The sequence below is a fragment of the Ruditapes philippinarum genome, unplaced genomic scaffold, assembly GCF_026571515.1.
Source record: "Ruditapes philippinarum isolate M1 unplaced genomic scaffold, ASM2657151v2 ctg1548_1_1_1_1, whole genome shotgun sequence".
Taxonomy (NCBI): domain Eukaryota; kingdom Metazoa; phylum Mollusca; class Bivalvia; order Venerida; family Veneridae; genus Ruditapes; species Ruditapes philippinarum.
In genome coordinates, this window is record NW_026859508.1 from 169,943 (window position 1) to 195,166 (window position 25,224).

Below are 25,224 nucleotides of genomic sequence, written 5' to 3' on the forward strand. Positions count from 1 at the left end.
CAATTGTTTGATATTAAACTTTATTAAGGGGTAGCCTGCTGATAGGAACTGATTTTACCCATGTGACCTGTGCAGAAGAAGATTAGCCGACACATCTTTGCTATATGATCATGATCTGCACTGTTTGAGTTAACTTTATTGTTTTATGCCTTAAATAATGTTCTGTTAATCTACAGGTATCCAAAGCTTATTCAAAGACCTGGTCGTACAGAGAAGATGCATTACTGGCTGTATATAAACAGATGCAAGAGTTATCGACGGGAAATAAAGACGATGCTCGTACCATGCTTAGAGCCTCTCTATTCCTTATCAAGAAAGCAATAACTGACAAAGTCTATGCTGTAAGTGATTAATGTTTATGATCATTAATGTAGTTAATTATTAATAGAGCTGTCATCGATAGAAATTATATTGATGTATCATTGATATTTTTCTGTCAATCAATAATCGATACACATTTGAAATAATCAATTATTTTGATAAAGTTTTTAAATCAGTTTTCTTCATGCGATTTTGTTATAACAAATTATATTTTGTCATAATATCTTGTTATTTAACCTTTCTTCAATTTGATTCGGTGTCATATAGCTTCAGATAATAAATTAAGCTTGTTCTCCTAGTTGAACAGTGGCCATGGTTGTACTGGGTGCCTGCTTGTACTAGAAATAATACTCAGAGTAGCACTCCACCAGAATAGCTGGAAAGTTGTAGCATGACGTTTACAGATTCTGTGTGACTTCAAACCAAATGAGAAGCTGTGGCCTTAAGTGGTTAAGGTGTGTGCCTCTCAACCCAGGGTTCATAGGTTCGGGCCCTAATTGACCATGCTTCTTCATATGACACCAATACTGGTTGGTTCCAGGAAGCGGACTTAAAAGTCATTAATATAAGTTGCAAGATTTTGTTTCGCAATCTAGCACATGTAGCATAGATAATAAATGTGTTTAAAGTAATCAAACCAAAGGAAGAAAATGCAAATGAGAATATAAAATACATATGTTACATTTTAGCATTGTAATACATATGTCTTGTGAAAAAATCATGTACAGAAAGTGTTATTAAATCTGATGTGTTTATGATTACAGGTGTTCAAAGCTGGTTTAATGCTGCTGAAAATGATACTCACTGAATTTATAAACAAACACAAGTAAGTGATGTCATTATTATACACTGGAGTATAAACTGTAATGAATGTAATGTACTGTCATATATCCGCACTATATTAATGTGAATAGTAAATTTTAAATCTCTTTATCATATGATATTGTTAGTGTTCACAAGATTAAGTCCTCATTCAACTAAAAATAGACTCATTTCTTTTTAGTCATTTCTGTGTTTAGATATTGCTTAGCAAATTTAGTTCTTTTATTTTAGAAATTTTGCAATATTGAAATATCACTTTGTCATCTGAGTCACCTTGACCTTCAAGGTCAGAGAAAGTGATACAGAATCATTATAAATAAAGTATTTCGTATTAAGTTTACTATAACTTAGCTTTTCATTTTCATGTAGCTTTTCATTGAGACTACAAAGTACCAAATATAAACTTATACAAGAAACAATTTTGAGCTGGCTGCTGTGTACTGAAGAACTTGTTTTATTTGTATCAGATTAATTTTTGCTAATATTTTAGAATCAATTTCTTCACTAATTCATAGTTATTGTGAGTCCAAAATTGAGAATATCTTAATTTATTCAGCAACACTTTGAATTTTGGTTATAATGATGATGACCTAAAATAATGAATTATTATAATCTAATAAGGAAAAATATATTGTTTGGGGAAAAAGAACATGAAATTTGAACATTTTGAATTAAAAGCATTCCACGTTTTGATGTACATTATTGTTATGAATTCAAATATTTTTGAATTTTAGACTTGTTAAAGCTGACACTATGACCACAGTTGAGAGAACTCTTCCAAGTTTACTACATAAAAGTGGAGATACTGTGAGTATTTTGATTAACAACATTTTGTCCTTTATAGATATGTGTGTATTTCAGACTAAACTTGATGCCAGGTGTTGTGAATTTGTGTTTAAATTAAGGATTAGAATGTAAGTTTTAGAGAGGCATGTGTGGCTTTGTAATGTTAAGTTGATAAAAAAATTTGATTTGTTTTCCACTGTTTTGAATTATTTATATGTGAAGAAGTTGTCATAGACTTGTAGTAAAACATCTGTAAAAAAATCTTCAGAAATACAATTGTGATACATTTGTGGTATTTAACTGTAATATGAAAAATGTTCAACAAATTTTTGCAGTTTGATAAGTATGTAAAATGAAAAAAATAAAATGTTGACTACTCATTATTGTTATAAAGCAATATGATTATATTATATTATGTTATCATCTTTATATACATTGTTATCACTCTCTCCCTGTGTCTTGACCGTTCTTTGTGTGGGATGATCATTTGTGAAAATTCACTGCTTAAAGTATAGACATGTTAATCCTCAATGTCTAGGCTTGCAAACATTATGCACAGCTTTTTTGTCAGTGTTTATATTTACTGAAGGCAAATTTTTCCCTTTGTAGGCTGTGAGAAATAGAGATGATGCAAAAAACTTTATTTATGAAATGGCGGAGTTTCCTACAGTGAAGGTAATTTCTTCAGTTTTTATTTACAATGGGACAGTAAATTAAACACATTTAAAGATTTTATATTTGATTCTTTCAGTACTGGATTCAATTGTCATGTTGACAAAAAATAAACTTTCCTTCACAATCCGATAGTGAATTTAGTATATTAAATGTTTTTTAAATTTCTTTCTAACTGATTGATATGTAACCAAATTTAAAAAAAATCTTTGTGTTTTTTTTGGTCCTAATTGCAAAACAAACATCTATTTCATTTAAGCCTACAATGGTAGTTCCTCATGAGTGTGTGAAGGCATGGAAAGGTAACCCTGCACCTAGACTGGCTCAAAGTAGAGCCGAGATAGTGGAGGCACTGTATGAACAACTTGGCATTAAAGACTCAAGAAGGTTATTATTATGGTGGCTGTTTTGTGCCATTCATGTTTTTGCCCTGTGACCCCGTCAAGCGAAAAGTCGAGAATAAACAAGTTAAAATGGCAGGGTCGCGGAGCGAAAACAAGCTAATTAGCGGTTTAATAAAAAAGTTTGCCCCACAGGGTTCATTATATCATTGCCGGAACTGTTTGCATGCAAGCTGGGATAGTGACTTCCCTGTGCAAAAAGGCCGTCAAATCTGTGCACAGGTGGCGGCATGGCTGACTGGTCCCCACCTCAGACTAGTAATTTAACAATCGCTAGGTGCAAAGGTTCAAACGCAATCACGGGCAAGTCATTGTTTCCTTGAATAAGAAACTTTACACTTGTTGCTCAGTACTGGTTGGCTCCAGGAACAAATTCGAAAGTACGTTTTATAAGCTTATAGCTTCCTACACAATCAAACTAAAGTAAATTCTTGATGAAGGTCTTGAAAGCTCGAAACCATTAGATCCTTGAATAAACCATTTACAATCCATCCTGATGTTTGACATGTGTTCTCTCCTCTTGATTTACTTGATAAAGTAAATTCTGTATAAAACAAATCTGTGCAGGGTGAACAGGCCATATGATTTCAGCTATTTTAATAACTTAGATTACAATAGGCATTTCCAAATACAAAACAGGATACCAGTTTGCCTGCTTATCTCAGTAGAGTTAACATCACATTAGTAATCCAGTGGTCCCAGGTTCAATCCTTGGATGAGGCAATGTTCATCCTTGACAACTGATCGCAGCAGGTGTCCTTTGCCAAGTGGTTAAGATCGTTGACTTCAAACCACATGCCCCTCACTGCTGTGGGTTCGAATCCCGACTTTGGATTCTTTCATGTAAGGAAGCTATCCAGCTAGCTTACAGAACGTCAGTGGTTCTACTCAGGTGCCAGTTTGTGCCTGAAATAATTCACAGAAGGGCACCTGAGGTCTTCCTCCACCAGTAAAACTTGAACGTCGCTAATGTCACCTATACAGTGTCGGTGTGATGTATATCCCAATTAAACAAACAAACAAACTAATCTCAGACATTGATTCTTACTGTCATTTGTCATTCACAGCAGATTTAGAAATTATGTGTGATAATTAGTCTGTTGCAGATAATGGTAATTACCAGAAAGATATCTAGGAAAGCCATTAGGGTGGACAAACTGCCAAGATATGACCAAAAGTCTGTTGAAATTGGTATTAAAACAAATCAAACAAAAAAAAACAACCTAATAACGGTCACAGTGTTGATGTGACTTAAATATTACAATCAAATTAACCTGTTATTATTTCAGTGGTCTGACGACGGACAACATAATGAATTTCTGTGTGGTTGCGTTACAGCATACGTCTGCAGATGTAAGACTTGTGGCTGAGAGAATAGTTAAAGGTAGATTTTAGTTATTTTTTATCAAAAGGTACATAAATAAATATATAAATGATGCATGCATCTAGGCCATATTAATTAATTAAAAAGATTCAAAAAAGAAATTTTCAAACATAGATTTTATATAGTAATTAAATAGTTGGTCCTGGATATTTTTATCACAATAGAATTTGTATCATTGGCAATCCCTGGTTAAATTGATGGAAAAAGATGAACAAAAATGTAACAGAGATCAATGCACACACATTTTTAACATGTGTTTATTTATAGTTCCAATTTAAAACCTCTGTAGAAAACTAGACGAAGTATAGAAATAACTTGCAGTTCAAACAAATGAAAATTATACATGAATTATATTTTTTTATATTGATTTATTTAAAGCATAAATTACATTTTTATATTGATTTATTTATAGCATTTTACAATGAAATAGGTCAACCAATTACATTTTTTTGTATAGATTTATTTATAGCGTAAATTACATTTTTATGCCCCCGGGCATATAGTAATTGAACTGTCCGTCCGCACTACCGAATAGGAATAGGGGGCCATCTAACTGTAAACAGAACAAAAGAGAACAATAGAATTCATTCCGTAACAATAGAGTAAGGGGCCATTGGCCCTCTATTAAACAATAGAAAACAAAAGAAACGGCCCCTTATTCCATTTCGGCCGTCCGTCCGTCTGTCCGTACGAGGTTAACCTAGAACGGCAAGTTGGATTTTTCTTAAGTTCTACCTTTACGTATGGCTTCTAAGTTTACACACTTACAAATCAATACAAAATACAAAGAACATGATCTGGGCAAGTTTCATAACTCTGGCTTTCATATTTACCAAGTTATTGCCATTTTCAGCACTTAGAAAATGAATAGTGGTTAACCTAAAACGGCAAGTTGGAAATATCTTAAGTTCTATCTATACTAATGGCTTTATAATTTCCTCACTTCTTATCAATACAAAGCACATGATATTGCCAATTTATATAACTGTGTCATCCATATTTCCCAATTATTTCCCTTTTTTCACTTTGAAAATAGGGCCTTGTCTGGTTAACCTATTTTGGCAAGTTGGATTTATCTTAAATTTCTCCTAATTGCTTAAAATTTTTACTGATATCTTTCATATTTAGTAGGTGGATACCTTTGATGGTCCTCTAATTATACCCCCACCACAAAATGTGGGGGGGGCTATAATGGATTCGCTTTGTCGCGTCGGTCAGTCCGTCCGTCGGTCGGTTGGTCCGTCTCCATTTTCGTGTCCGCTCTATAACTCCTATACCAATTGAAGGATTTTCTTCAAACTTGGCTCAAATGTTCACCTCAACAAGGGGATGTGCAGATCCCATATTGCCCATGTGTCAGTTCAAGGTCAAGGTCACAATTGAAGGTCAAATATCAAATACTATCAAATATTACACAGTATGTCATGTCCGCTCTGTAAGTCCTACACTACTTGAAAGATTTTCTTCAAACTTGGCTCAAATGTTCACCTCAACCAGGGGATGTGCAGAACCCATGTCGCCCATGTGTCAGCTCAAGGTCAAGGTCACAATTGAAGGTCAAATATCAAACAATTAAATATTACACAGTATGTCGTGTCCGCTCTGTAAGTCCTACACTACTTGAAAGATTTTCTTCAAACTTGGCTCAAATGTTCACCTCAACAAGGGGATGTGCAGAACCCATGTTGCCCATGTGCCAGCTCAAGGTCAAGGTCAGAATTGAAGGTCAAATATCAAATACTATCAAATATTACACAGTATGTCGTGTCCGCTCTGTAAGTCCTACACTAATTGAAAGATTTTCTTCAAACTTTGCTCAAATATTCACCTCAACAAGGGGATGTGCAGAATCCATGTTGCCCATGTGTCAGCTCAAGGTCAAGGTCACAATTGAAGGTCAAATATCAAACAATCTAGTATTACACAGTATGTCATGTCCGCTCTGTAAGTCCTACACTAATTGAAAGATTTTCTTCAATCTTGGCTCAAATGTTCATCTCAACCAGGGGATGTGCAGAACTTATGTCACTCTTTTGCTGGCTTAAGGTCAAGGTCACACTTTAAGGTCAAAAATTGACTTAGAAAATATTCTTAAATTTTAACATTTATTTGAATATTTCTAAATCTAGAAAAGGTATTTGCTTGAAACTTAAAATATTTTTGAAGGGTCACAATTCCGATATGCTGTTCGTCAAGTTTCATAACTCTGTATTGCATTTTACCAAAGTTATGCCCCTTTTAAGTCTTCAAATTTACATACAATCAAATATTAGACAATATGTTGTGTCCGCTCTATAAATCCTATACTAATGGAAGAAATTCTTCAACTGTTACTCAAATTTCACCTCAACAAGGTTATGTGCAGAATCCATGTTACCTTTGTGCCGGCTAAAGGTCAAAGTCACACTTGAAAGTCAAAAATTGACTTAGAAAATGTTCTTAAATTTTAACATGTACTTGAATAATTCTGAAACTAGCGCAGGCATTTGCTTGTAACTTAAAAGATATATGAGGTGTGGCAAATAAGATACGCAGGTCAAGTTTCATTACTCTGTATTGCATTTTGACAAAGTTATGCCCCTTTTAAGTCTTCAAATTTACATACAACCAATACTAGACAATATATTGTGTCTACTCTATAAATTCTATACTAATGGAAGGATTTTCTTCAAACTTTACTCAAATGTTCAACCAAACTGGGTAATGTGCAAAACCCATCTTACCCTTGTGCCAGATTAAGGTCAAGGCCACACTTAAAGGTCAAAAATTGACTTATAAATAAAATGTTTAATACATTGGGAAAATGAAAGGTTATTTGTACCTGTTTCGAACATGATTTGATAATATATATTTATACTATTACCTGAACAATTAGTCTTTTTTTCACCAGAGATAATTTCTTTTTATGTATTTGTGCCACATAAGTTATTTCCTTAACCACCTTTCCAAGTGGTCTTCTGTCAAGGACATTGGTGGGGGTATGAATCGCATTCAGCGATAGTTCTAGTTTTTTTTTTGGAGTAAGTGGTCTCTAGGGTCAAGGTCACTGGTTTAAAAAATAAATATAAACCTTTTTGCTCATACAGCCTTTATTTTTAGCTCACCTGTCACAAAGTGACAGGGTGAGCTTTTGTGATCGCTTTTCGTCCGTCCGTCGTCCGTCCGTCCGTCGTCCATCCGTAAACTTTTACTTTAAATGACATCTCCTCATAAACCACTAAGCCAATTTCATCCAAACTTCACAGGAATGTTCCTTTGGTGGTCACCTTTAAAAATTGTTCAAAGAATTTAATTCCATGCAGAACTCTGGTTGCCATGGCAACCGAAAGAAAAAACTTTAAATATCTTCTTTTAAAAAACCATAAGAGCTAGAGCTTAGATATTTGGCATGAAACATCTTCTAGTGAGTGTCTACCAAGTTTGTTCAATTAAAAGCCCTGGGGTCAAAATTGGCCCCACCCCGGGGGGTCATTGATTTTCCCTATATGCATATAGTAAAAACTTAAAAAATCTTCTTTTAAAGAACCCAAAGAGCTAGAGCTAAGATATTTAGCATGAAACATGTTCTAATGGGTGTCTACCAAGTTTGTTCAAATAAAAGCCCTGGGGTCAAAATTGGCCCCGCCCAGGGGGGTCATTGATTTTCCCTATATGCATATAGTAAAAACTTTAAATATCTTCTTTTAAAGAACTCAAAGAGCTATGGCTAAGATATTGAGCATCAAACATGTTCTAATAGGTGTCTACCAAGTTTGTTCAAATAAAAGCCCTGGGGTCAAAATTGGCCCTGCCCCGGGGGGTCATTGATTTTCCCTATATGCATATAGTAAAAACTTAAAAAATCTTCTTTTAAAGAACCAAAAGAGTTAGAGCTAAGATATTTAGCATGAAACATGTTCTAATAAGTGTCTACCAAGATTGTTCAAATAAAAGCCCTGGGGTCAAAATTGGCCCCGCCCCGGGGGTCATTGATTTTCCTTATATGTGTATAGCAAAAACTTAAAAAATCTTCTTTGAAAAAAACCCAAATAGCTAGAGTTAAGATATTAAGCATGAAACATCTTTTAGTGAGTGTCTACAAAGTTTGTTCAAATAAAAGCCCTGGGGTCAAAATTGGCCCCGACCCGGGGGTCATTGATTTTCTTTATATGTGTATAGCAAAAACTTAAAATCTTCTTTGAAAAAACCCAAATAGCTAGAGTTTAGATATTAAGCATGAAACATCTTCTCGTAAGTGTCTACAAAGTTTGTTCAAATAAAAGCCCTGGGGTAAAAACTGGCCCTGCCCCAGGGGTGTCATTGTTTTTAACTATATGCATATAGTAAAAACTTAAAAAAAAAATCTTCTTTTAAAAAGCCCAATGAGCTAGAGCTTAGATGTTTATAATGAAACATCTTCTTATGGGTGTCTACCAAGTTTGTGCAAATACAAGCCCTTGGGTTAAATTGGTCCTGCAACGTTTGGGGGGGGGGCCTATATACAGGTGAGCGACCTCAGGGCCATCATGGCCCTCTTGTTTAGTTGATGTCTTAGTTTAATACAAACACCTCCTTCTTTGGGTGTAGTATGGGGTCATTTGGGTCAAGGTCAATGTTACCAATGTCAAGGTCACCAATGTTAAAAATAGATTTTTACATTTTTACAGGTGTATTGACCTTATTCTATAGACAGATGTTATTTATTATTGATAGAAACATAAACTTTGATGGAGTAAGTGGTCTGTTGTGTCAAGGTCACCAGTGCTAAAAATAGATTTTTACACATTTGCTCATACAGCCTTTATTAAGTGACAGCTATATTTTATATTTGGTAGGAAGATAACTTGCATGGTATTCATCCTTTTGATTGGGGTAGGGATCAGTGGGTCAAGGTCACTTGTGCTTAAAATAGATTTTTACACTTTTGCCCATACAGCTTTTATTAATGGACAGTTGTATTTCATATTTGGTAGGAAGATAACTTGCATGGTATTCTTCCTTTGGATGGAGTAAGGGGTCAGTTGGGTCAAGGTCACAAGTGCTAAAAATAGATTTTTACACTTTTGCCTATACAGCCTTTATTTATTGACAGATGTATTTCATATTTGGTAGGAAGATAACTTACATGGTATTCTTCTTTTGGATAGAGTTAGGGGTCAGTTTGGTCAAGGTCACCAGTGCTCAAAATAGATTTTTACACTTTTGCCCATACAGCCTTTATTTAATGACAGATGTATTTCATATTTGGTAGGAAGGTAACTTGCATGAAGTTGAATATTTTTCAACTTCACAAGTCAGAGCAATGACTTGGCAACTTATATTTTTCACAATTACAAAATGCCATGACTTTGTCAAGCTATAAAACGTGTTTACAATTTTTTGGCGTTTTTTCTGTCCATAACTGTGTGAATGGGTAAACATTTTTTGAAGTATTGCTACTGACAAGAATCTGAGCGGGGGCATTTATGTTTAACAAACACGTTCTTGTTTTAATATTGATTTATTTATAGCATTATACAAGGAAGCAGGTCAACCGGTGAAGGATTATCTCCCTGTAGATGACGAGAAAACACGCAAGAATACAATGTGGAGATTGTTATTTGAATATTTTGACCAGATTGATGGAAAACCAAGCAAATCTGATATTAAGGTAATTATGCTAAGGAAATATTTACAAAAACATTTTCTTGCTTAACTTATAAGTCAGCATTGGGACTTTTCAAGTTATGTAGGTATACCGATGATTAATTGCATTAAATCAGATATCTGAGCAAGATTGGGATGGGTTTGGATTCTGTGTGGAACCCACTCAGTTTCTTTAGGCCAGCTGTATACCTAGTATAAGAATTCAATATCCTTTCTAGTTAATGAAGTTTCTCTTTTCAAGTGAAATAAATAAAAGTCCTGAAAAGTAAGTATTTTCAGATTTCTCGGTTTATTTTAACTTAACCTTAAGTCTTATGGTGACTACTGAATCTACTTCTGTGACCAATGCAGACCAAATCAGGTGACATGTCCTTACCATCTGAACATGGTCTGCACTGTTTGCTGTTCAGGGAGTATTTATTTGCAATTTTCCCAAAAAAATGATCAGTTTTGTCCACAACTAAAATTAATAGAAAAGTCCATTTTAAATATTTTAGCTTAAAAATGAGTTGAGTCTTTGGACTGTTTTGAGTGGCAGCTTATTATGATATTATGTTTCAATAGTAATTTTGTTTATTATATTCAGCAGAGTTTTCTTCCAGGATTTTTGAAACATGACTCATACACATGGAGTTGGGAAGTTTAGTGATGTTTTGTTAAATATTGGGAAAAAATTCATGACTTAAATTTTGCAGTGATTAAATAAATGCAAAGAATCACTGTCTAGAATGGCATCTTCAAACAGTTAAGCACCATAACAGTGAAAAAGCCCTTATTTGCAAACATTTAGAATTTGCTATTCAGTATTTCTAATTTGTAACTTTCAATTGGGAATTTTTTCCTGTCGATTGGGCAAATGATATACTATCTATTTTCAATTGGGAATATGCCCGAATATGGGCAATAAAATGAGCCAAAAAAATGGTCCCAGTATTATAATGTTTTATTTTATATTGTAATATTTTATATTATAGAGACAAAAGGCAGAGGAAGAGAGTAAGAAACAACAAGAGATAGAAGGTTTACAACGACAATTACAACAACTTAAAGATATGGCTTCAGGAAAAGCAGTATGTAACATTATACAGTTATATACTTATGTTATTAGTTATAAAGATTCCTGACTGGTTATATCGTCCTATATAATTGATTGTTTGCAGATGTAACCGAGCCACAAGGGGAAGGTTATACGAGGGAACTGTCGAAAGTTTTGTCCAATGGTCTATAAAAAATGAACAAAATGCAAATTTCAAATTATTTCTTTTTATTTCCTTCAAAATAATCTCCATTGTGAGAAATGCATAACTTCAACCTTTTAAGCCAATTCCGAAAAGCATTTTCATAGTCTTTTTTAGGGATACGTTTTAGACACTGATAAACAGCGGAAGCTACTGCATTAAGACTGCCATATTTCCTTCCAGACAGCATCCTTTTCAATTTTGGAAACAGGAAAAAGTCTGCAGGAGCCAGGTCTGGTGAATAGGGTGGATGGGGAAGAACTGTCACTTTTTTGGTTTTCAAAAAATCCTTTACAACACTAGATGTATGCGCTGGGGCATTGTCGTGTAATAAGTGAACACCTCTTAATCCTGTCCTTGGTCGATGTTTTTCAAAGTACTTATTTAACTTTTTCAGAATTTTTCGTTTGTATAATGTTCCTGTTACTGTGCGCCCCTTAGGTACAGAGACTTGAATAATAGGACCATTGATGTCGAAAAATACAGCCAACATTACTTTCTTAACACTAATCGTTCTTTTAGCAATTACTGGTCTACGAGCGTGTCGTGTGGCCCATATCTTATTATCTATTTTCCTGTGTGGTTCAAAAAAATGAACCCACGTTTCGTCACCAGTAACTATGTTCACAAAACGCTTTCGCTCAAATTTAGGGTATAACTAAAATAGTTTTTTAGCCATCTTAACACGTTGTGTCAATTGGTCCTTGGTAAGAATATGGGGTATCTATCGAGCAACTTTGCGTGAAAGTCCAAGGTTCTTCTTTAAAATCCTACGAGCAGATGCTTCTGAAATACCAGTCATCTGAGCTATCTCGGGAGACGTATATCTGGCATCTGACTTCAAAATATTACTAATCTTCGAGATGTTTTTCGGGGTCACTGCTGTGCGTCTCCTGCCAGATCTAGATGCATCTTGAATAGAGTCAAATCCACTATTAAATTTCGCAATCCAGTTTCTAACCAGCCTATACGATACTTCATTATCCCCATAAACTTGGCATATTTCATTAAAGATAGATTTTGGTTCAATTTTAAGTTCATTGCGAGCTTTGATATAGGTGCGAATTTCATCACTTTTCAACGAACGTTTACCAACCATTTTAAACACTAGTATGAATGACTACTCATTTAAGATCCCAATTTTATGTAAGTTATTCTTGTCGCACATCAATGATTTTGATATCATTGTGTAGATAAAGAACTAAACCGTGTAAAGATAAATACTGCACGATTATTCCATGAGTGTTCGGCTTTTTATTGTCTAATGGACAAAACTTTTGACAGTTCCCTCGTATTGCGAACAATTGTTTATATATGGCCATATAACCTGTAGGGAATTTTCATTATGATTTTATAATACAGCAAACTTTCTTCTTTACTTTGTTCTTTACAGACAATATGCAATTGTTTTGACATAATGAAAGCAGCCATGTATATAAGACTATATGAACGTCGTGATTATTCAATGAAAAATGACATTACAAACGTGCAGTATTATAATGTGCTTTATATAGAGTTTATCAGACTTACAAAAAGTAACATATCATTCCAGGTTAGGAAAAGCTTATTTTTATGCCCCCACAGAGTGGGAGCATATAGCGTTGCACTTGTCCGTCCGAGTGTCAGTCCGTCCGTCAGTCCGTCCGTACGTCCCGAAATCTTGTGAACGCAACTCCTCTTAAACCGGATGGCAGATTTTGCTTAAACTTACAGGGATGAACAACCTTAATGTGTAGATGGTAGTAAAGGAAGGAATTTTCGCTGCGACCAAATTTAACAGAATTATGGCCCTTTGTTGATTTTTTCACTATATACTATGTAGAAATTTTGTGAACGCAACTCCTCTTAAACCGCATGGCAGATTTTGCTTAAACTTACAGGGATGAACAACCTTAAGGTGAAGATGGTAGTAAAGGAAGGAATTTTCGCTGCGACCAAATTTAACAGAATTATGGCCCTTTGTTGATTTTTTCACTATATACTATGTAGAAATTTTGTGAACGCAACTCCTCTTAAACCGCATGGCAGATTTTGCTTAAACTTACAGGGATGAACAACCTTAAGGTGAAGATGGTAGTAAAGGAAGGAATTTTCGCTGCGACCGAACTTTACAGAATTATTGCCCTTTGTTGATTTTTTCACTATATACTATATAGAAATTTTGTGAATGCAACTCCTCTTAAACCGGATGGCAGATTTTGCTTAAACTTCCAAGGATGAACAACCTTTATGTGTAGATGGCAGTAAAGGAAGGAATTTTCGCTGCAACCAAATTTAACAGAATTATGGCCCTTTGTTGTTTTTTTCATTATATACTATGTAGAAATTTTGTGAACGCAACTCCTCTTAAACCGGATGGCAGATTTTGCTTAAACTTCCAGGGATTAACAACCTTAATGTGTAGATGGTAGTAAAGGTAGGAATTTTTGCTGCGACCAAATTTATCAGAATTATGGCCCTTTGTTGATTTTTAGTTTTCAACTTGTGGCACATGTAGTCCAAAAAAAATTTGACCTAGAGTCATAAGATTGACAGAACAGTGGTGTGTGGGGGCATCCGTGTCCTATGGACACATTTCTAGTTTGTTATAGAAACATATGTGTATAATCATTATTTTGTATACCACTGGCTAGAATAATTTATATCTCTATCTTTTGAAAGAATATTACATCACGCATGCTAAAACAAACGGGTATGTATGTCTTTAACGGCCTACACATCTTTTTGTGGACTAGTGTCGCAAATGCAAATCAGCGAATCAGAACTGCACCTTTATAAATGGTTTACAATCTTAAATAATGCAGATTATTCTTAGTGTTAGTTTAAACATATTTTTTTAAGCTCGATTGCAAAACAAGTTCTTGCAACTTATATAAATCACTTTGGAGTCTGCATCCTAGAACCAACCAGGACTGGTGTCATATGAAGAAACATGGTCCTGACCCAAGTATGGCTCAAACCAATGATCCCTGGGTTGTTAGGTAGACATCTTAACCACTAGGCCACCACCCCCTTTCTTAGTGTTGTGTTTGGTTATAAGTCAATAATATTAAAATGTGTAAAGCTATAAATTATGTAATGAAATATTTTCAAAAAATTATTAGCAGTAAAATTATGTTGCCTCTATAATCTTACAGTGGATTCTTGAAAGAGATTTTTGGTTATACAAATATAGCATAATTGTGTGCTAATAGCATTAAACTATATACATGTCCATGAAGAAAGGTCACCAATAGTTTGCAAAATATGTAAAAACTTTTTATGCAAGCATAAAAATGCCTCCCCCGAAAGGGTGGAATATTATAATTGCACCGTCTGTCTGTGTGTCTTCACTTGTACAACATTAGTGTCCAGACTGTAACTTTTTATTAGCTCACCTGAGCACAAAGTGCTCAAGAGTGAGCTTTTGTCATCACTCTGCGTCCGTCGTGCGTCCGTGAGTCCTTCAAAAAATGGCATCAAACTTTTCAAATAACATCTCCTCCTAGACCACATGGCCAATTGCAATCAAACTTTACAGAAATGATCCTTAGGTGGACCCCTTTCAAAACTGTTCAAAAATTTAAATTCCTTAAAAAACTCTGGTTGCCATGGCAACCAATAGGAAAAACTTAAAAAATCTTCTTTTAAAAAATCCTAAGAGCTAGAGTTTAGATATTTTGCATGAAACATCTTCTAATGAGTGTCTATCAAGTTTGTTCAAATCAAAGCCCTGGGGTCAAAATTGGCCCCGCCCCAGGGGGTCATTGATTTTCCCTATATGCATATAGTAAAAACTTAAAAAATCTTCTTTTAAAGAACCCAAAGAGCTAGAGCTAAGATATTAAGCATGAAACATCTTCTAATGAGTGTCTACCAAGTTTGTTCAAATAAAAGCCCTAAGGTCAAAATTGGCCCCGCCCCAGGGGGTCATTGATTTTCCCTATATGCATATAGTAAAAACTTAAAAAATCTTCTTTGAAAAACCCAAATAGCTGGAGTTTAGATATTAAGCATGAAACATCTTCTAGTGAGTGTCTACAAAGTTTGTTCAAATAAAAGCCCTGGGGTCAAAATTGGCCCCGCCCCGGGGGTCATTGATTTTCCTTATGTGACAGTGTATAGCAAAAACTTAAAAATCTTCTTTGAAAAAACCCAGATAGCTAGAGTTTAGAAAAAGCATGAAACATCTTCTAGTGAGTGTCTACCAAGTTTGTTCAAATAAAAGCCCTAGGGTCAAAATTGGCCCCGCCCCAGGGGGTCATTGATTTTCCCTTTATGCATAATTATAGTAAAAACTTAAAAAATCTTCTTTTAAAGAACCCAAAGAGCTAGAGCTAAAATATATAGCATGAAACATCTTCTTATGAGTGTCTACCAAGTTTGTTCAAATCAAAGCCCTGGGGTCAAAATTGGCCCCGCCCCAGGGGGTCATTGATTTTCCCTATATGCATAAAGTAAAAACTTAAAAAATCTTCTTTTAAAGAACCCAAAGAGCTAGAGCTAAAATATATAGCATGAAACATCTTCTAATGAGTGTCTACCAAGTTTGTTCAAATCAAAGCCCTGGGGTCAAAATTGGCCCCAACCCCAGGGGGTCATTGATTTTCCCTATATGCATATAGTAAAAACTTAAAAAATCTTCTTTTAAAGAACTCAAAGAGCTAGAGCTAAGATATTTAGCATGAAGCATGTTCTAATGGGTGTCTACCAAGTTTGTTCAAATAAAAGCCCTGGGGTCAAAATTGGCCCCGCCCCGGGGGTCATTGATTTTCCTTATATGTGTATAGTAAAAACTTAAAAAATCTTCTTTTTAAAAACCCAATGAGCTTGAGCTTAGATGTTTAGCATGAAACATATTCTTATTGGTGTCTACCAAGTTTGTTCAAATAAAAGCCCCTGGATTAAAAATGGCCCTGACAAGGGGGGGGGAGGGGGGGGGGGGAGTTGATAGATCATTGTTTTTCATTATGTGTAGTAAAAACTTAACATTGTGAAACATCTTCTAAACGGTGTCTTCTAAGTTTGTTCAAATAAAAGCCCTGGGGTTTAAACTGGCCCCGCTCTGGGTGCCTTTATACAGATGAGCGACCTCAGGGCCATCATGGCCCTCTTGTTTAGTTCAATACAGTAAACTTCACTTATAGCGAACACGGTTATAGCGAACTTCCGGTTATAAGGAACAATTTATTTTGGCCCAAATTTTGCCCTTCTTTATCTAATATAGAAATATACGGTTATAGCGAACATGGTTATAAGGAATTATCGCTTATAAGGAACTCATTTCTTAGTCCCAATTTAGTTAAAAGTACAGAAAATTACACTTTAATAACGAACTCCAAAATATCGGCTATCCGTAGATAGATCCCGCATTTTCAACTTTCGTTTTGTTTTCATTGGCACTGGCCGAATGTACCGTTTATTGTTGTATGTACTTCAAGACATCATATTAAAATGAATTTGTATAGCAGTACGTAATAGCATAATCTATTGAAAACTACAAAGTAGGCTTGATTTAAATGAAAAGAAATCTAATCTATATTTTTCATTAGTAAAAGTTACCCTTAAAATATAATAGAAGATATTCAATATGAAAGGAAGAAAATCGAAAATCTTGTTTATTCTTAATCATGGAAAGAAAACGAAAAGTACTGAGTATCTGATATTTTATGAGAAATTGAGAAAGGGAGTAAAATTAAAACTGAAATAGCAAAGGATTTTCAAATTCCAAAAAGTAGGCTCTCGGGTATTGTGTTTAAAATAGAAATAAATGACTAATTTTTCTTTATCAAATGCTTTCCAAAATGGCGGACATTGGTAAACAATCAGTTGGTTATATGTAAATCTGTTCGCTGTAAAACTCCTGATACAAGGAACTAATTCGCTATATGCTTACAAGGAACTCGGGATATAAGGAACAGATTTTGAATGTCCCGATGAGTTCGTTATAAGTGGAGTTTACTGTACATAAATTTAGTATATAATCTACACTCTTTGATTTAAACAATTAATATGTCCCATTATTGGCATGCCTTTCTCTTACAGTATACATCTATATGTCTGATTTTGTAATTTTGTCATATTGCAGCCTGTTGATGAAAATGTACTAAAAGCTGACGCTAAAAAAGGTCTTAAGGTATGAGTAGTTATACCTTTGTATTTAAAAAAAAGACTTGTTTTGATAAAAAAAGAACAAAAGGAATTCAACTTTTAACTTTTAGATCATTGATATAATGATAAGAATTAATCTTGATTAAATTTAAGTAAGTTTTCAAAAGTATGTAATATGTAGGTGTTAACTTTAATTTGGAACATAAGCATTTTTTTCCACATTTATTTTATACGTAGCTTCTGATAATAAAATTACATATGCCTATTGTTTAAAAATGGTTACTTTGTATAGAGGAAGAAATAGTGTATGTTTATTTGTTCAAAATTGTATGACAAATTAATGAATTAGTGTTAATATGATAATTTTTACAGAAAGGAGGGAAAGCAGCTCCTAAGACAAAACCTAAGCCCGACCCTGATGATGATACATCAGTTTATAACATGGACAAGTATGTAGCTTTTTTAAATATATGTGATTTCTCTTAATCTTCTGATCACCTGTTACTGTCACATGCTACTAGACTTATAGCAGCATGCCTTCAGATTGATGCTAATTTTTATGAAAATTTTGAAAATGTATTTAAAAATGTATTTGAAAGTAAAATATTGTGTAGTGAACTAAGAAAGTTATCTAAACATACATTGCAAATGACACTTACAATCCATGTAAATTAGCCAGAAAAGGTCAAAATATACTAAAAATACCCTTACTGTGTAGTCTCGCAGTAGATATATGGTGATAAATACTGTAAAATCATTCATTATTGGCACATAACTTGTAAATTATTACTTGAATATTGAATCTTAGTCTAAGAAAAGCTAGACATGTTAACCACTCAGCCATGCCACCAAAGTCTTGATATATGGCCATAGAAAATTAATCTTTAGACTCTCATCCAGGTTTCAAGAAATAATTCGGGCGGATGGGTGGAATTTATAATTTATAATTTATTTTATCCATCACTTTTAAGACCTGAAAAAACAGAAATGTATGAATAAACAAAAGTGTTTAAATCTGCAATGGCAAAATTTTTCAAATATATTGATGAACGTCGCATCATTTCCACCCAGATTTTGATCAAAACTAAACCCAAACCAATCACAAACAGTTTTCTTGTTTACTGCATCATATATTTCACATATGACGAACATTTTGACAATTTTACTGATCGAAAACGAACGTATTTAAAATCTTGATCACTAGACGCTGTAAACCTCAGTCTGATTTTTATGCGTTCGTCCCGCGAATATTCGACCACGATTTTCGGACGAATTTTCGTCCACAGACATCTGCGAAATGAACAATTTTTTTTTATGAAAATAAATTATTTTGGAGGGGAAAGATTTTGATACGGGCGGGCGAGGATGAGAGTCTAAAAATTAATTTTCTGTGGCCTAAACAAACATTAATGATTGGGAAAAAAAACATACACACACAAAATAGGGATGATTGCATGAACTGTTTATATTTCAGTATATGTATATTTTGTGGAGAGAAGAATTCTAGTTTCACAGAGGAAGGTTTAGATCTGCATTACTGGAAAAATTGTCCAATGTTGAAACGTTGTGCCAATTGCAAACAGGTATTTAATAGTTTTCCATTACTATGTAATTATATTACCAATTCAAAACCGGAAATATATGTTTTGTTAACAGTTCAAGTATTTTCAATGTTTAAAAAGTATCCTAGTTTCTTATGGCATTGTACAAATGTTATTAGAAAATATTGTGTATCACCAATATAAGTGTATTTGTGGCTGTCAGAAGCGTAAATTTTTTCAATCAGAAAACCAATTTTTTTTGTGTCGCCTTAAAAAGGCGACATATAGGGTTTACTTTTGTCAGTGGTGTTGGCTTCAGCGGTGTAGGCCTCCCCTTTTGCTTGTCTGGAGCATAAGTCAGTCATTATAAGTTGGATTGACTTCAAACTTGGTATGCATGCTTCTTATAATGACTCGAAGTGCAATGCTTAAGAACCGGTACTCTGCACTTCTTAATTTTTGAGTTATTGCCCTTAATTAATTTTCATTAGGGATGGCAACGAATACCAAAATCAATACTCGAGTACTCGGTCATTTTTCCGATCGAGTACTCGGTTACTCGGATGATTTCCAATGATATTTAAAGTTTTATCACACAATATCAGCACCGTCTGCATGCTACTTTCGTTTTCAATTTTAATTCATAGAATTCGTAACTATAAATAGGACTGCAAGAAATACATATATAAATATAAATATAAGAAATGTCAATGACAGCATTTATTATATACATTGTACCCTAGAATACAGGAGGAACTTGAAGCGGATAGAAAAGTCCGTATTATGTTAGTGACAAATACGGTACCATATATGGAAGTGCCGGACTATTTTTGACGTTGGTTCCTATCTTAGCTGTGTATAAACGTAGCATTTGGAAACGGAAACCAAAATTATAAAAGGCAAAAACTCGGTCATAGATTGATTTCTTGACAGCTACATTTAATTTTCTGAAATTTCTTGTAGAAGTGTAGTATAATGAAAATCATTTATAATTCAAACGAAAAGGTATATAATAAAAGGACAATTATGTTGTAGTAGCTTTCTGAACCTATGCATTTTTCTACTCGCAATGTAGGAAAATCGATATTTCGCTCGACCTTCGGTCTCGCGAGATATCAATTTTTTCCACCGCTGCTCGTGGCAAAATACAAAGCTTCAACATAATATTCCGTATATATTTACGTTTTTATAATAAACAAGTTTCGGCTACAAACTGTCTAATATTTAAAGGTTATTAAATATCATAAGAGGCCGAATGACGTAAACGACACAGGACTGTGTTCAATCCCATACGCGTGACAAACTGCTTATCGCCTCGTAAAATTTAAGATCTCATTTCCACACCTCTGAAAGGATGTTTTGATTGCATTTAACAAGTATTTATTCAGATACGTGTACATTTCCGAATTTCTGAACTTATCGTTCTAAATCGCATAAAAAAAGTAGAAAATAAATATTTTTTCCGAGTAATCGAATATCAATTTTGTTAACCGATATTCGGACGTTCGATCGAGTACTCGGTTAACCGGTTACTTGTTGCCATCCCTAATTTTCATACTTTATTTTTGTCCGGGCCATTTCTCCTAAAGTATAAAAGCTATGGACTTGAAACTTCATAGGATGATAGATCTCATTAAAAAGAAGTGCAGTGTACAAGAACCGGTACTCTGCATTAAAAAAATTTCTTATTTTTTGAGTTATTGCCCTTTGTTAATTTTCATACTTTATTTTTGTCCGGGCCATTTCTCCTAAAGTATAAAAGTTATGGACATGAAACTTCATAGGATGATAGATCTCAGTAAGAAGAAGTGCAATGCACAAGAACCAGTACTCTGCATTTCATATTTTTTGAGTTATTGCCCTTTGTTAATTTTCATACTTTATTTTTGTCCAGGTCATTTCCCCTAAAGTATAAAAGCTATGGTCTTTGAACTTCATAGGATGATAGATCTCATTAAGAATAAGTGCAGTGTTCAAAAACCGGTACTTTGCACTTCTTAATTTTTGAGTTATTGCCCTTTGTTAATTTTCATATTTCATTTTTGTCCTGGCCATTTCTCCTAAACTATATTGTTCACAAGGCGACACATCCGGCTACTCGCGGAGTTCTAGTAACTATTAAGGGTATGGTTCAGAACTTTTAATTAAGTATATTTATTGTGTCCTTATTTTGTTGAATGTAAATGCGTTTTTACTTTATATACTATTTTATATATGACTAATAGTTAGGCTGAGTAGAGAGAGAGAGAGAGCTCGAAAGGTTTTGCTATGGATGAGTAGTATAAATATGTTTCTTCAAGTACATTTTGAAATGAGTGCAACTTATATTGACCCTTAAACCAGCTGAATTTGTGTAATGGATTTGACCAGCTTTTGAATTTGGAACAGTCCATTCCATTTTTAAGGGATTTCAGTATTAAAATACAAAAAGTGGGCTACCAACATTTTTTTTCTCAATTTTTGACATAATAACTAATTTCAGGTTGTGGAAATTGCCAGCTACACCGATCATTTGCTGACAGAATGTGAGGCAAAATCTAACTACGCCAAGTGTAACCGATGTACTGAAGCCATAACTAAACCTGAACACGAGCAGCATGTGGCCGAGAAAGCTTGTAACGGTACGAGCAATCTATTTTTCTCGTAATGTGATTGATTAAAGGCCTCAGAAATGCAATTATTGTATATAGTAGAAATAAAAAAAAAAATTCTTTTAAAAAACCCTAAGAGCTAGAGCTGAGATATTTAGCATCAAACATCTTCTAATGGGTATCTATGTTTTGTTATTTTACAGCTGCAAAATCAGGGATGAACCATTGTCCATTATGTCATCAAAACCACATTTCAGGGGAGGATGGCTGGAAGAACCATCTTATGGCTAAAGATGGCTGTAAGCAAAATCCTAGACGTCTGTTGGCACTAAATAAACCACAAGGTAATTTTACTTTCAGATTTCTTCTAATGCAGAAAAAGGATATATATAGCTTTAGCCGATGCAAACATAAAGTGACGGTATCCTCATGTTTTTGGTGGCAATGGGAGTAAAGTTAGAGATATACATGTATTACAAAACATTGACTTCTTTAATCATGTTTGACCAAAAATGGATAATAAGAAATGTTTAGAATAAAATATAAAAAGACTTCCAACTCTTTTTATCAGCTGAGTATAACAGATGCAGCCAACATGTCCAAAGCCTATTTGCAGAAATTTCCTGTATGTCATGTTGGTTAATGAATATTCATTAAAAGTAGAATATATGTTTTGAAGCAAATATGGTAAAATGTAAACTTATTTTGACTCTTACTTGTGCTGTGAACAGGATGCATGATGCCACTTTTATATATGTAGGGTGGGATGAACATATTTTTAACTCCTATTTTAAAAAATCTCATACCTGTACTTACCTTAAAAAAGTATGAAATTTGATTTTATGACTAAAATGGCTAATGGGTGCTAGATGGAAGTAATGATAAGTGCAACCTTCCAGGATTATGTATGTATGGCAAATGATCTTTATTTAAATTAGACATGAAGTATCATTATTTTATTTTTTTTCAGGGAAAGCTGGTGGAGCCACAACAAGGGGGAAGCCTGCACCGAAGGGATTAAAGAAGACACCAAGATAAAGGCACACACACATATGATGCTTGTGATGTCAAACAATAAATATTTCAATACACATGCCAGCCATTTATTAGAGTTTACATGTATTCTCTAGTAGAAAAATATTAGCAGTGATATAGTCATTTAAGTGCTAAAATAATGAGTTTTTGTCCTGCAAAATAGTTCAACAGTTATATATCTTAAAGTCATGGACCACACATAGATTTTTCAATGTCTGATTGGATATTTAATTTATGATAAGATTTAAAACAGACCAATGATATAGGTTGTTTTAGATTAAGGTTTTTACGTTAGTCTCATCTTAAAATCTAATACTGGTATATCAGTATGTTATTGGTTGATTCCTATTTGAAAAGTTTAATTAGACCAATAACAAAGCTTCGCTTATTAAGTTATTTGTTTATAGGATATATATCATTTACTATAACACAACTTGTGATTGGCCACAATCTCCAAGATGATAGAAACATTTTCAATTATACTGTCTGATACTTCCTTGGTCACTGTTACTGGAATTTTGATTGAAATTAACCAATCACAATACTGCTTTTTGTGAATGGTTCCCTAAAATCTTTGGAGAAGATATTCTTCCCAATTTATATTTTTAATAACTGTTACTACCCACTTTGTTATCAAACTTTGATGACTTTATGTTCTGAGCGACCATCACACTTATTATATTTCAGGAATTGTTGTCAATTTCATTTGGTTTTAATAAATGTAACAAAACCGAAGGTGTACATTTCATACACTAGATTAAGATTTTTGTGTTCAGTGTTCAAATAATGTTTTGTTTTCAGCAACATTGTGTTAATGTCCAAGTGTTCTTATGTCAGATAGGGCTTTATCTACTATATTATCATCAATTGCTTTAGACTTTGTATCGAACCCGAGCATGTATGTTGATAAAAAGAAATTGTTATTCCTTTAAAAAAAATAAAAACAATTAAAAAAATTGTTAATTTAACATCCCATTATCAAAATTGCAATGTTTGTTTAGGCAGCCACTATCCATTTTAGATTCTCAAATTATCAGGCTTACAATTTGGTCATGTTAACTAAAAGTACATTTTCTTGCTTTGAAAAATTGTACATTTTGATAAGTTTTAATTATTTGTTTATTTATTTTTTTTGAGAGTTCGATTTGTCTTATAATAAATACATGTAGATGAATTGTATGAAACTGCTTACCAGTGACATATTACATTGTTAATTATTCTCTATTTTTATACACCCGTTTGAAAAACGGGACGTATTATGGGAACGCCCCTGGCGGGCGGTCGGGCGGGCGGCGTCCAATTTTGTCCGGAGCATATCTCCTACATGTATGGAGGGATTTTAATGAAACTTCATAGGAATGTTCACCACTATGAGGAGCAGTGTCGCGCACATGAACCAGGTCTCTAGGTCAAAGGTCAAGGTCACACTTAGAGGTCATTGAAAAATGCTTGTCCGGAGCAAAACTTCCACATGTATAGAGGGATTTCAATATAACTTGGCACAAATGTTCACCATTGTGAGGGGGAGTGTCGCGTGCAAGATTCAGGTCCTTGCGGCCAAGGTCAAGGTCACACATAGAGGTCAAAGTTCAGATAAAAATATGAAGATGTGTATATGGACCATTTAGTCATCATTTATTGAGGGATTGTAACACAAATGGTCATTATCAAGACTATGGCTGTGATACATATTATTTAGGTCAATATATACAAGGTCAAGGTCACTAAAGATGATGAAATATCCAGATTTTGTAAATAGAATTTAATCAAAGGGCAACAACAAAGTTATTACTTTGTTCATAAATGACTTACACAATTACTCCCCTTGATCTACTTTCACTTTCAATTCTAAAAATAGAATTTAATCAAAGGGCATAAAATAATCCTCTTTCTTGGACTTGAGTATGTTCTAAAGAATGTAACATTTATTAACACATGTTTCATTCATTGGTCAAGATTCTTAACTGTGATAACTATGGTGTTCTGTAGACTTGGTATTTGTTCATAAAGATCATACAGTAATTACCTTATCAAATGTAAATACTTTCTAATAGAAATTTAATTACGAGGGTTGTCCCAAAAGTCCGTGACAAATTTTATAGCCGGTTCAATTTTAACGCCAATAGAAAAAAATGCACACATATAACCGTTAAGTTTATTATTTAACATTACAACAAATAATTTACAAAAAATTTACCCTAGTTACTTAGAAATTTTCAGTATTAACGACAGTTGCCGACGCACGTCAAATAATTTACATTTTGTTATGAATATGCTGAAATTAATTACGTATATTTCAAATATCTGATGATGTGTCTGCACAATGTCACGTTGACTTCCTCTGCTGCTATGTTTAAATCATCTCTGAAAATTTTAGTTAAATAACTTAAAAAAAGAAAAAGATACGAATAAATAAAAATATCTATAGGAAAGTTAAAGTGACGACGTTCGAAGAATTTGCGGCGCAGTGAACATGTCACTCAGGTTTCATGACTATTTAACGATTAACGATTTTCAACAAATATACCAAATATAACAGTTTAGCAACATATTCTGAGCATTTGTGTACGAAAGGCATGATCGGAACCAGAGTTTTGCGCTACCATAAGCGAAAATAAGGAAAACACGGATAGGAAGACCGATCTTCGTCGCCTATTTCCTACAACTAAAACAGGAGTAACGAGACCGGAAGTTCGCATATAGCAAAAATTAATGTAT

At 33.9% G+C, this 25,224-nt stretch overlaps 1 protein-coding gene across 6 annotated transcripts in view; it reads left to right on the forward strand.

The window, feature by feature from the left end:
* Window positions 1-24,570, forward strand: part of LOC132756743 (centrosomal protein of 104 kDa-like) — a 51,799-nt gene extending 27,229 nt beyond the window's left edge. For 4 of the 6 annotated variants that reach the window (XM_060747875.1, XM_060747876.1, XM_060747880.1 and 1 more), the window contains 14 exons: window positions 177-341; window positions 1,086-1,147; window positions 1,878-1,950; window positions 2,539-2,604; window positions 2,861-2,988; window positions 4,292-4,386; window positions 9,876-10,015; window positions 10,986-11,081; window positions 17,317-17,364; window positions 17,712-17,788; window positions 18,814-18,922; window positions 21,363-21,501; window positions 21,675-21,815; window positions 22,442-24,570. In XM_060747875.1, the coding sequence (XP_060603858.1) occupies window positions 177-341; window positions 1,086-1,147; window positions 1,878-1,950; window positions 2,539-2,604; window positions 2,861-2,988; window positions 4,292-4,386; window positions 9,876-10,015; window positions 10,986-11,081; window positions 17,317-17,364; window positions 17,712-17,788; window positions 18,814-18,922; window positions 21,363-21,501; window positions 21,675-21,815; window positions 22,442-22,509 (1,407 nt within the window). In that variant the 3' untranslated portion in view covers window positions 22,510-24,570. The remainder of the gene's footprint in view (window positions 1-176; window positions 342-1,085; window positions 1,148-1,877; window positions 1,951-2,538; window positions 2,605-2,860; window positions 2,989-4,291; window positions 4,387-9,875; window positions 10,016-10,985; window positions 11,082-17,316; window positions 17,365-17,711; window positions 17,789-18,813; window positions 18,923-21,362; window positions 21,502-21,674; window positions 21,816-22,441) is intronic. The other 2 variants (XM_060747877.1, XM_060747879.1) reach the window with 1 other exon arrangement.
* The last annotated feature ends 654 nt before the right edge of the window (window positions 24,571-25,224 follow it).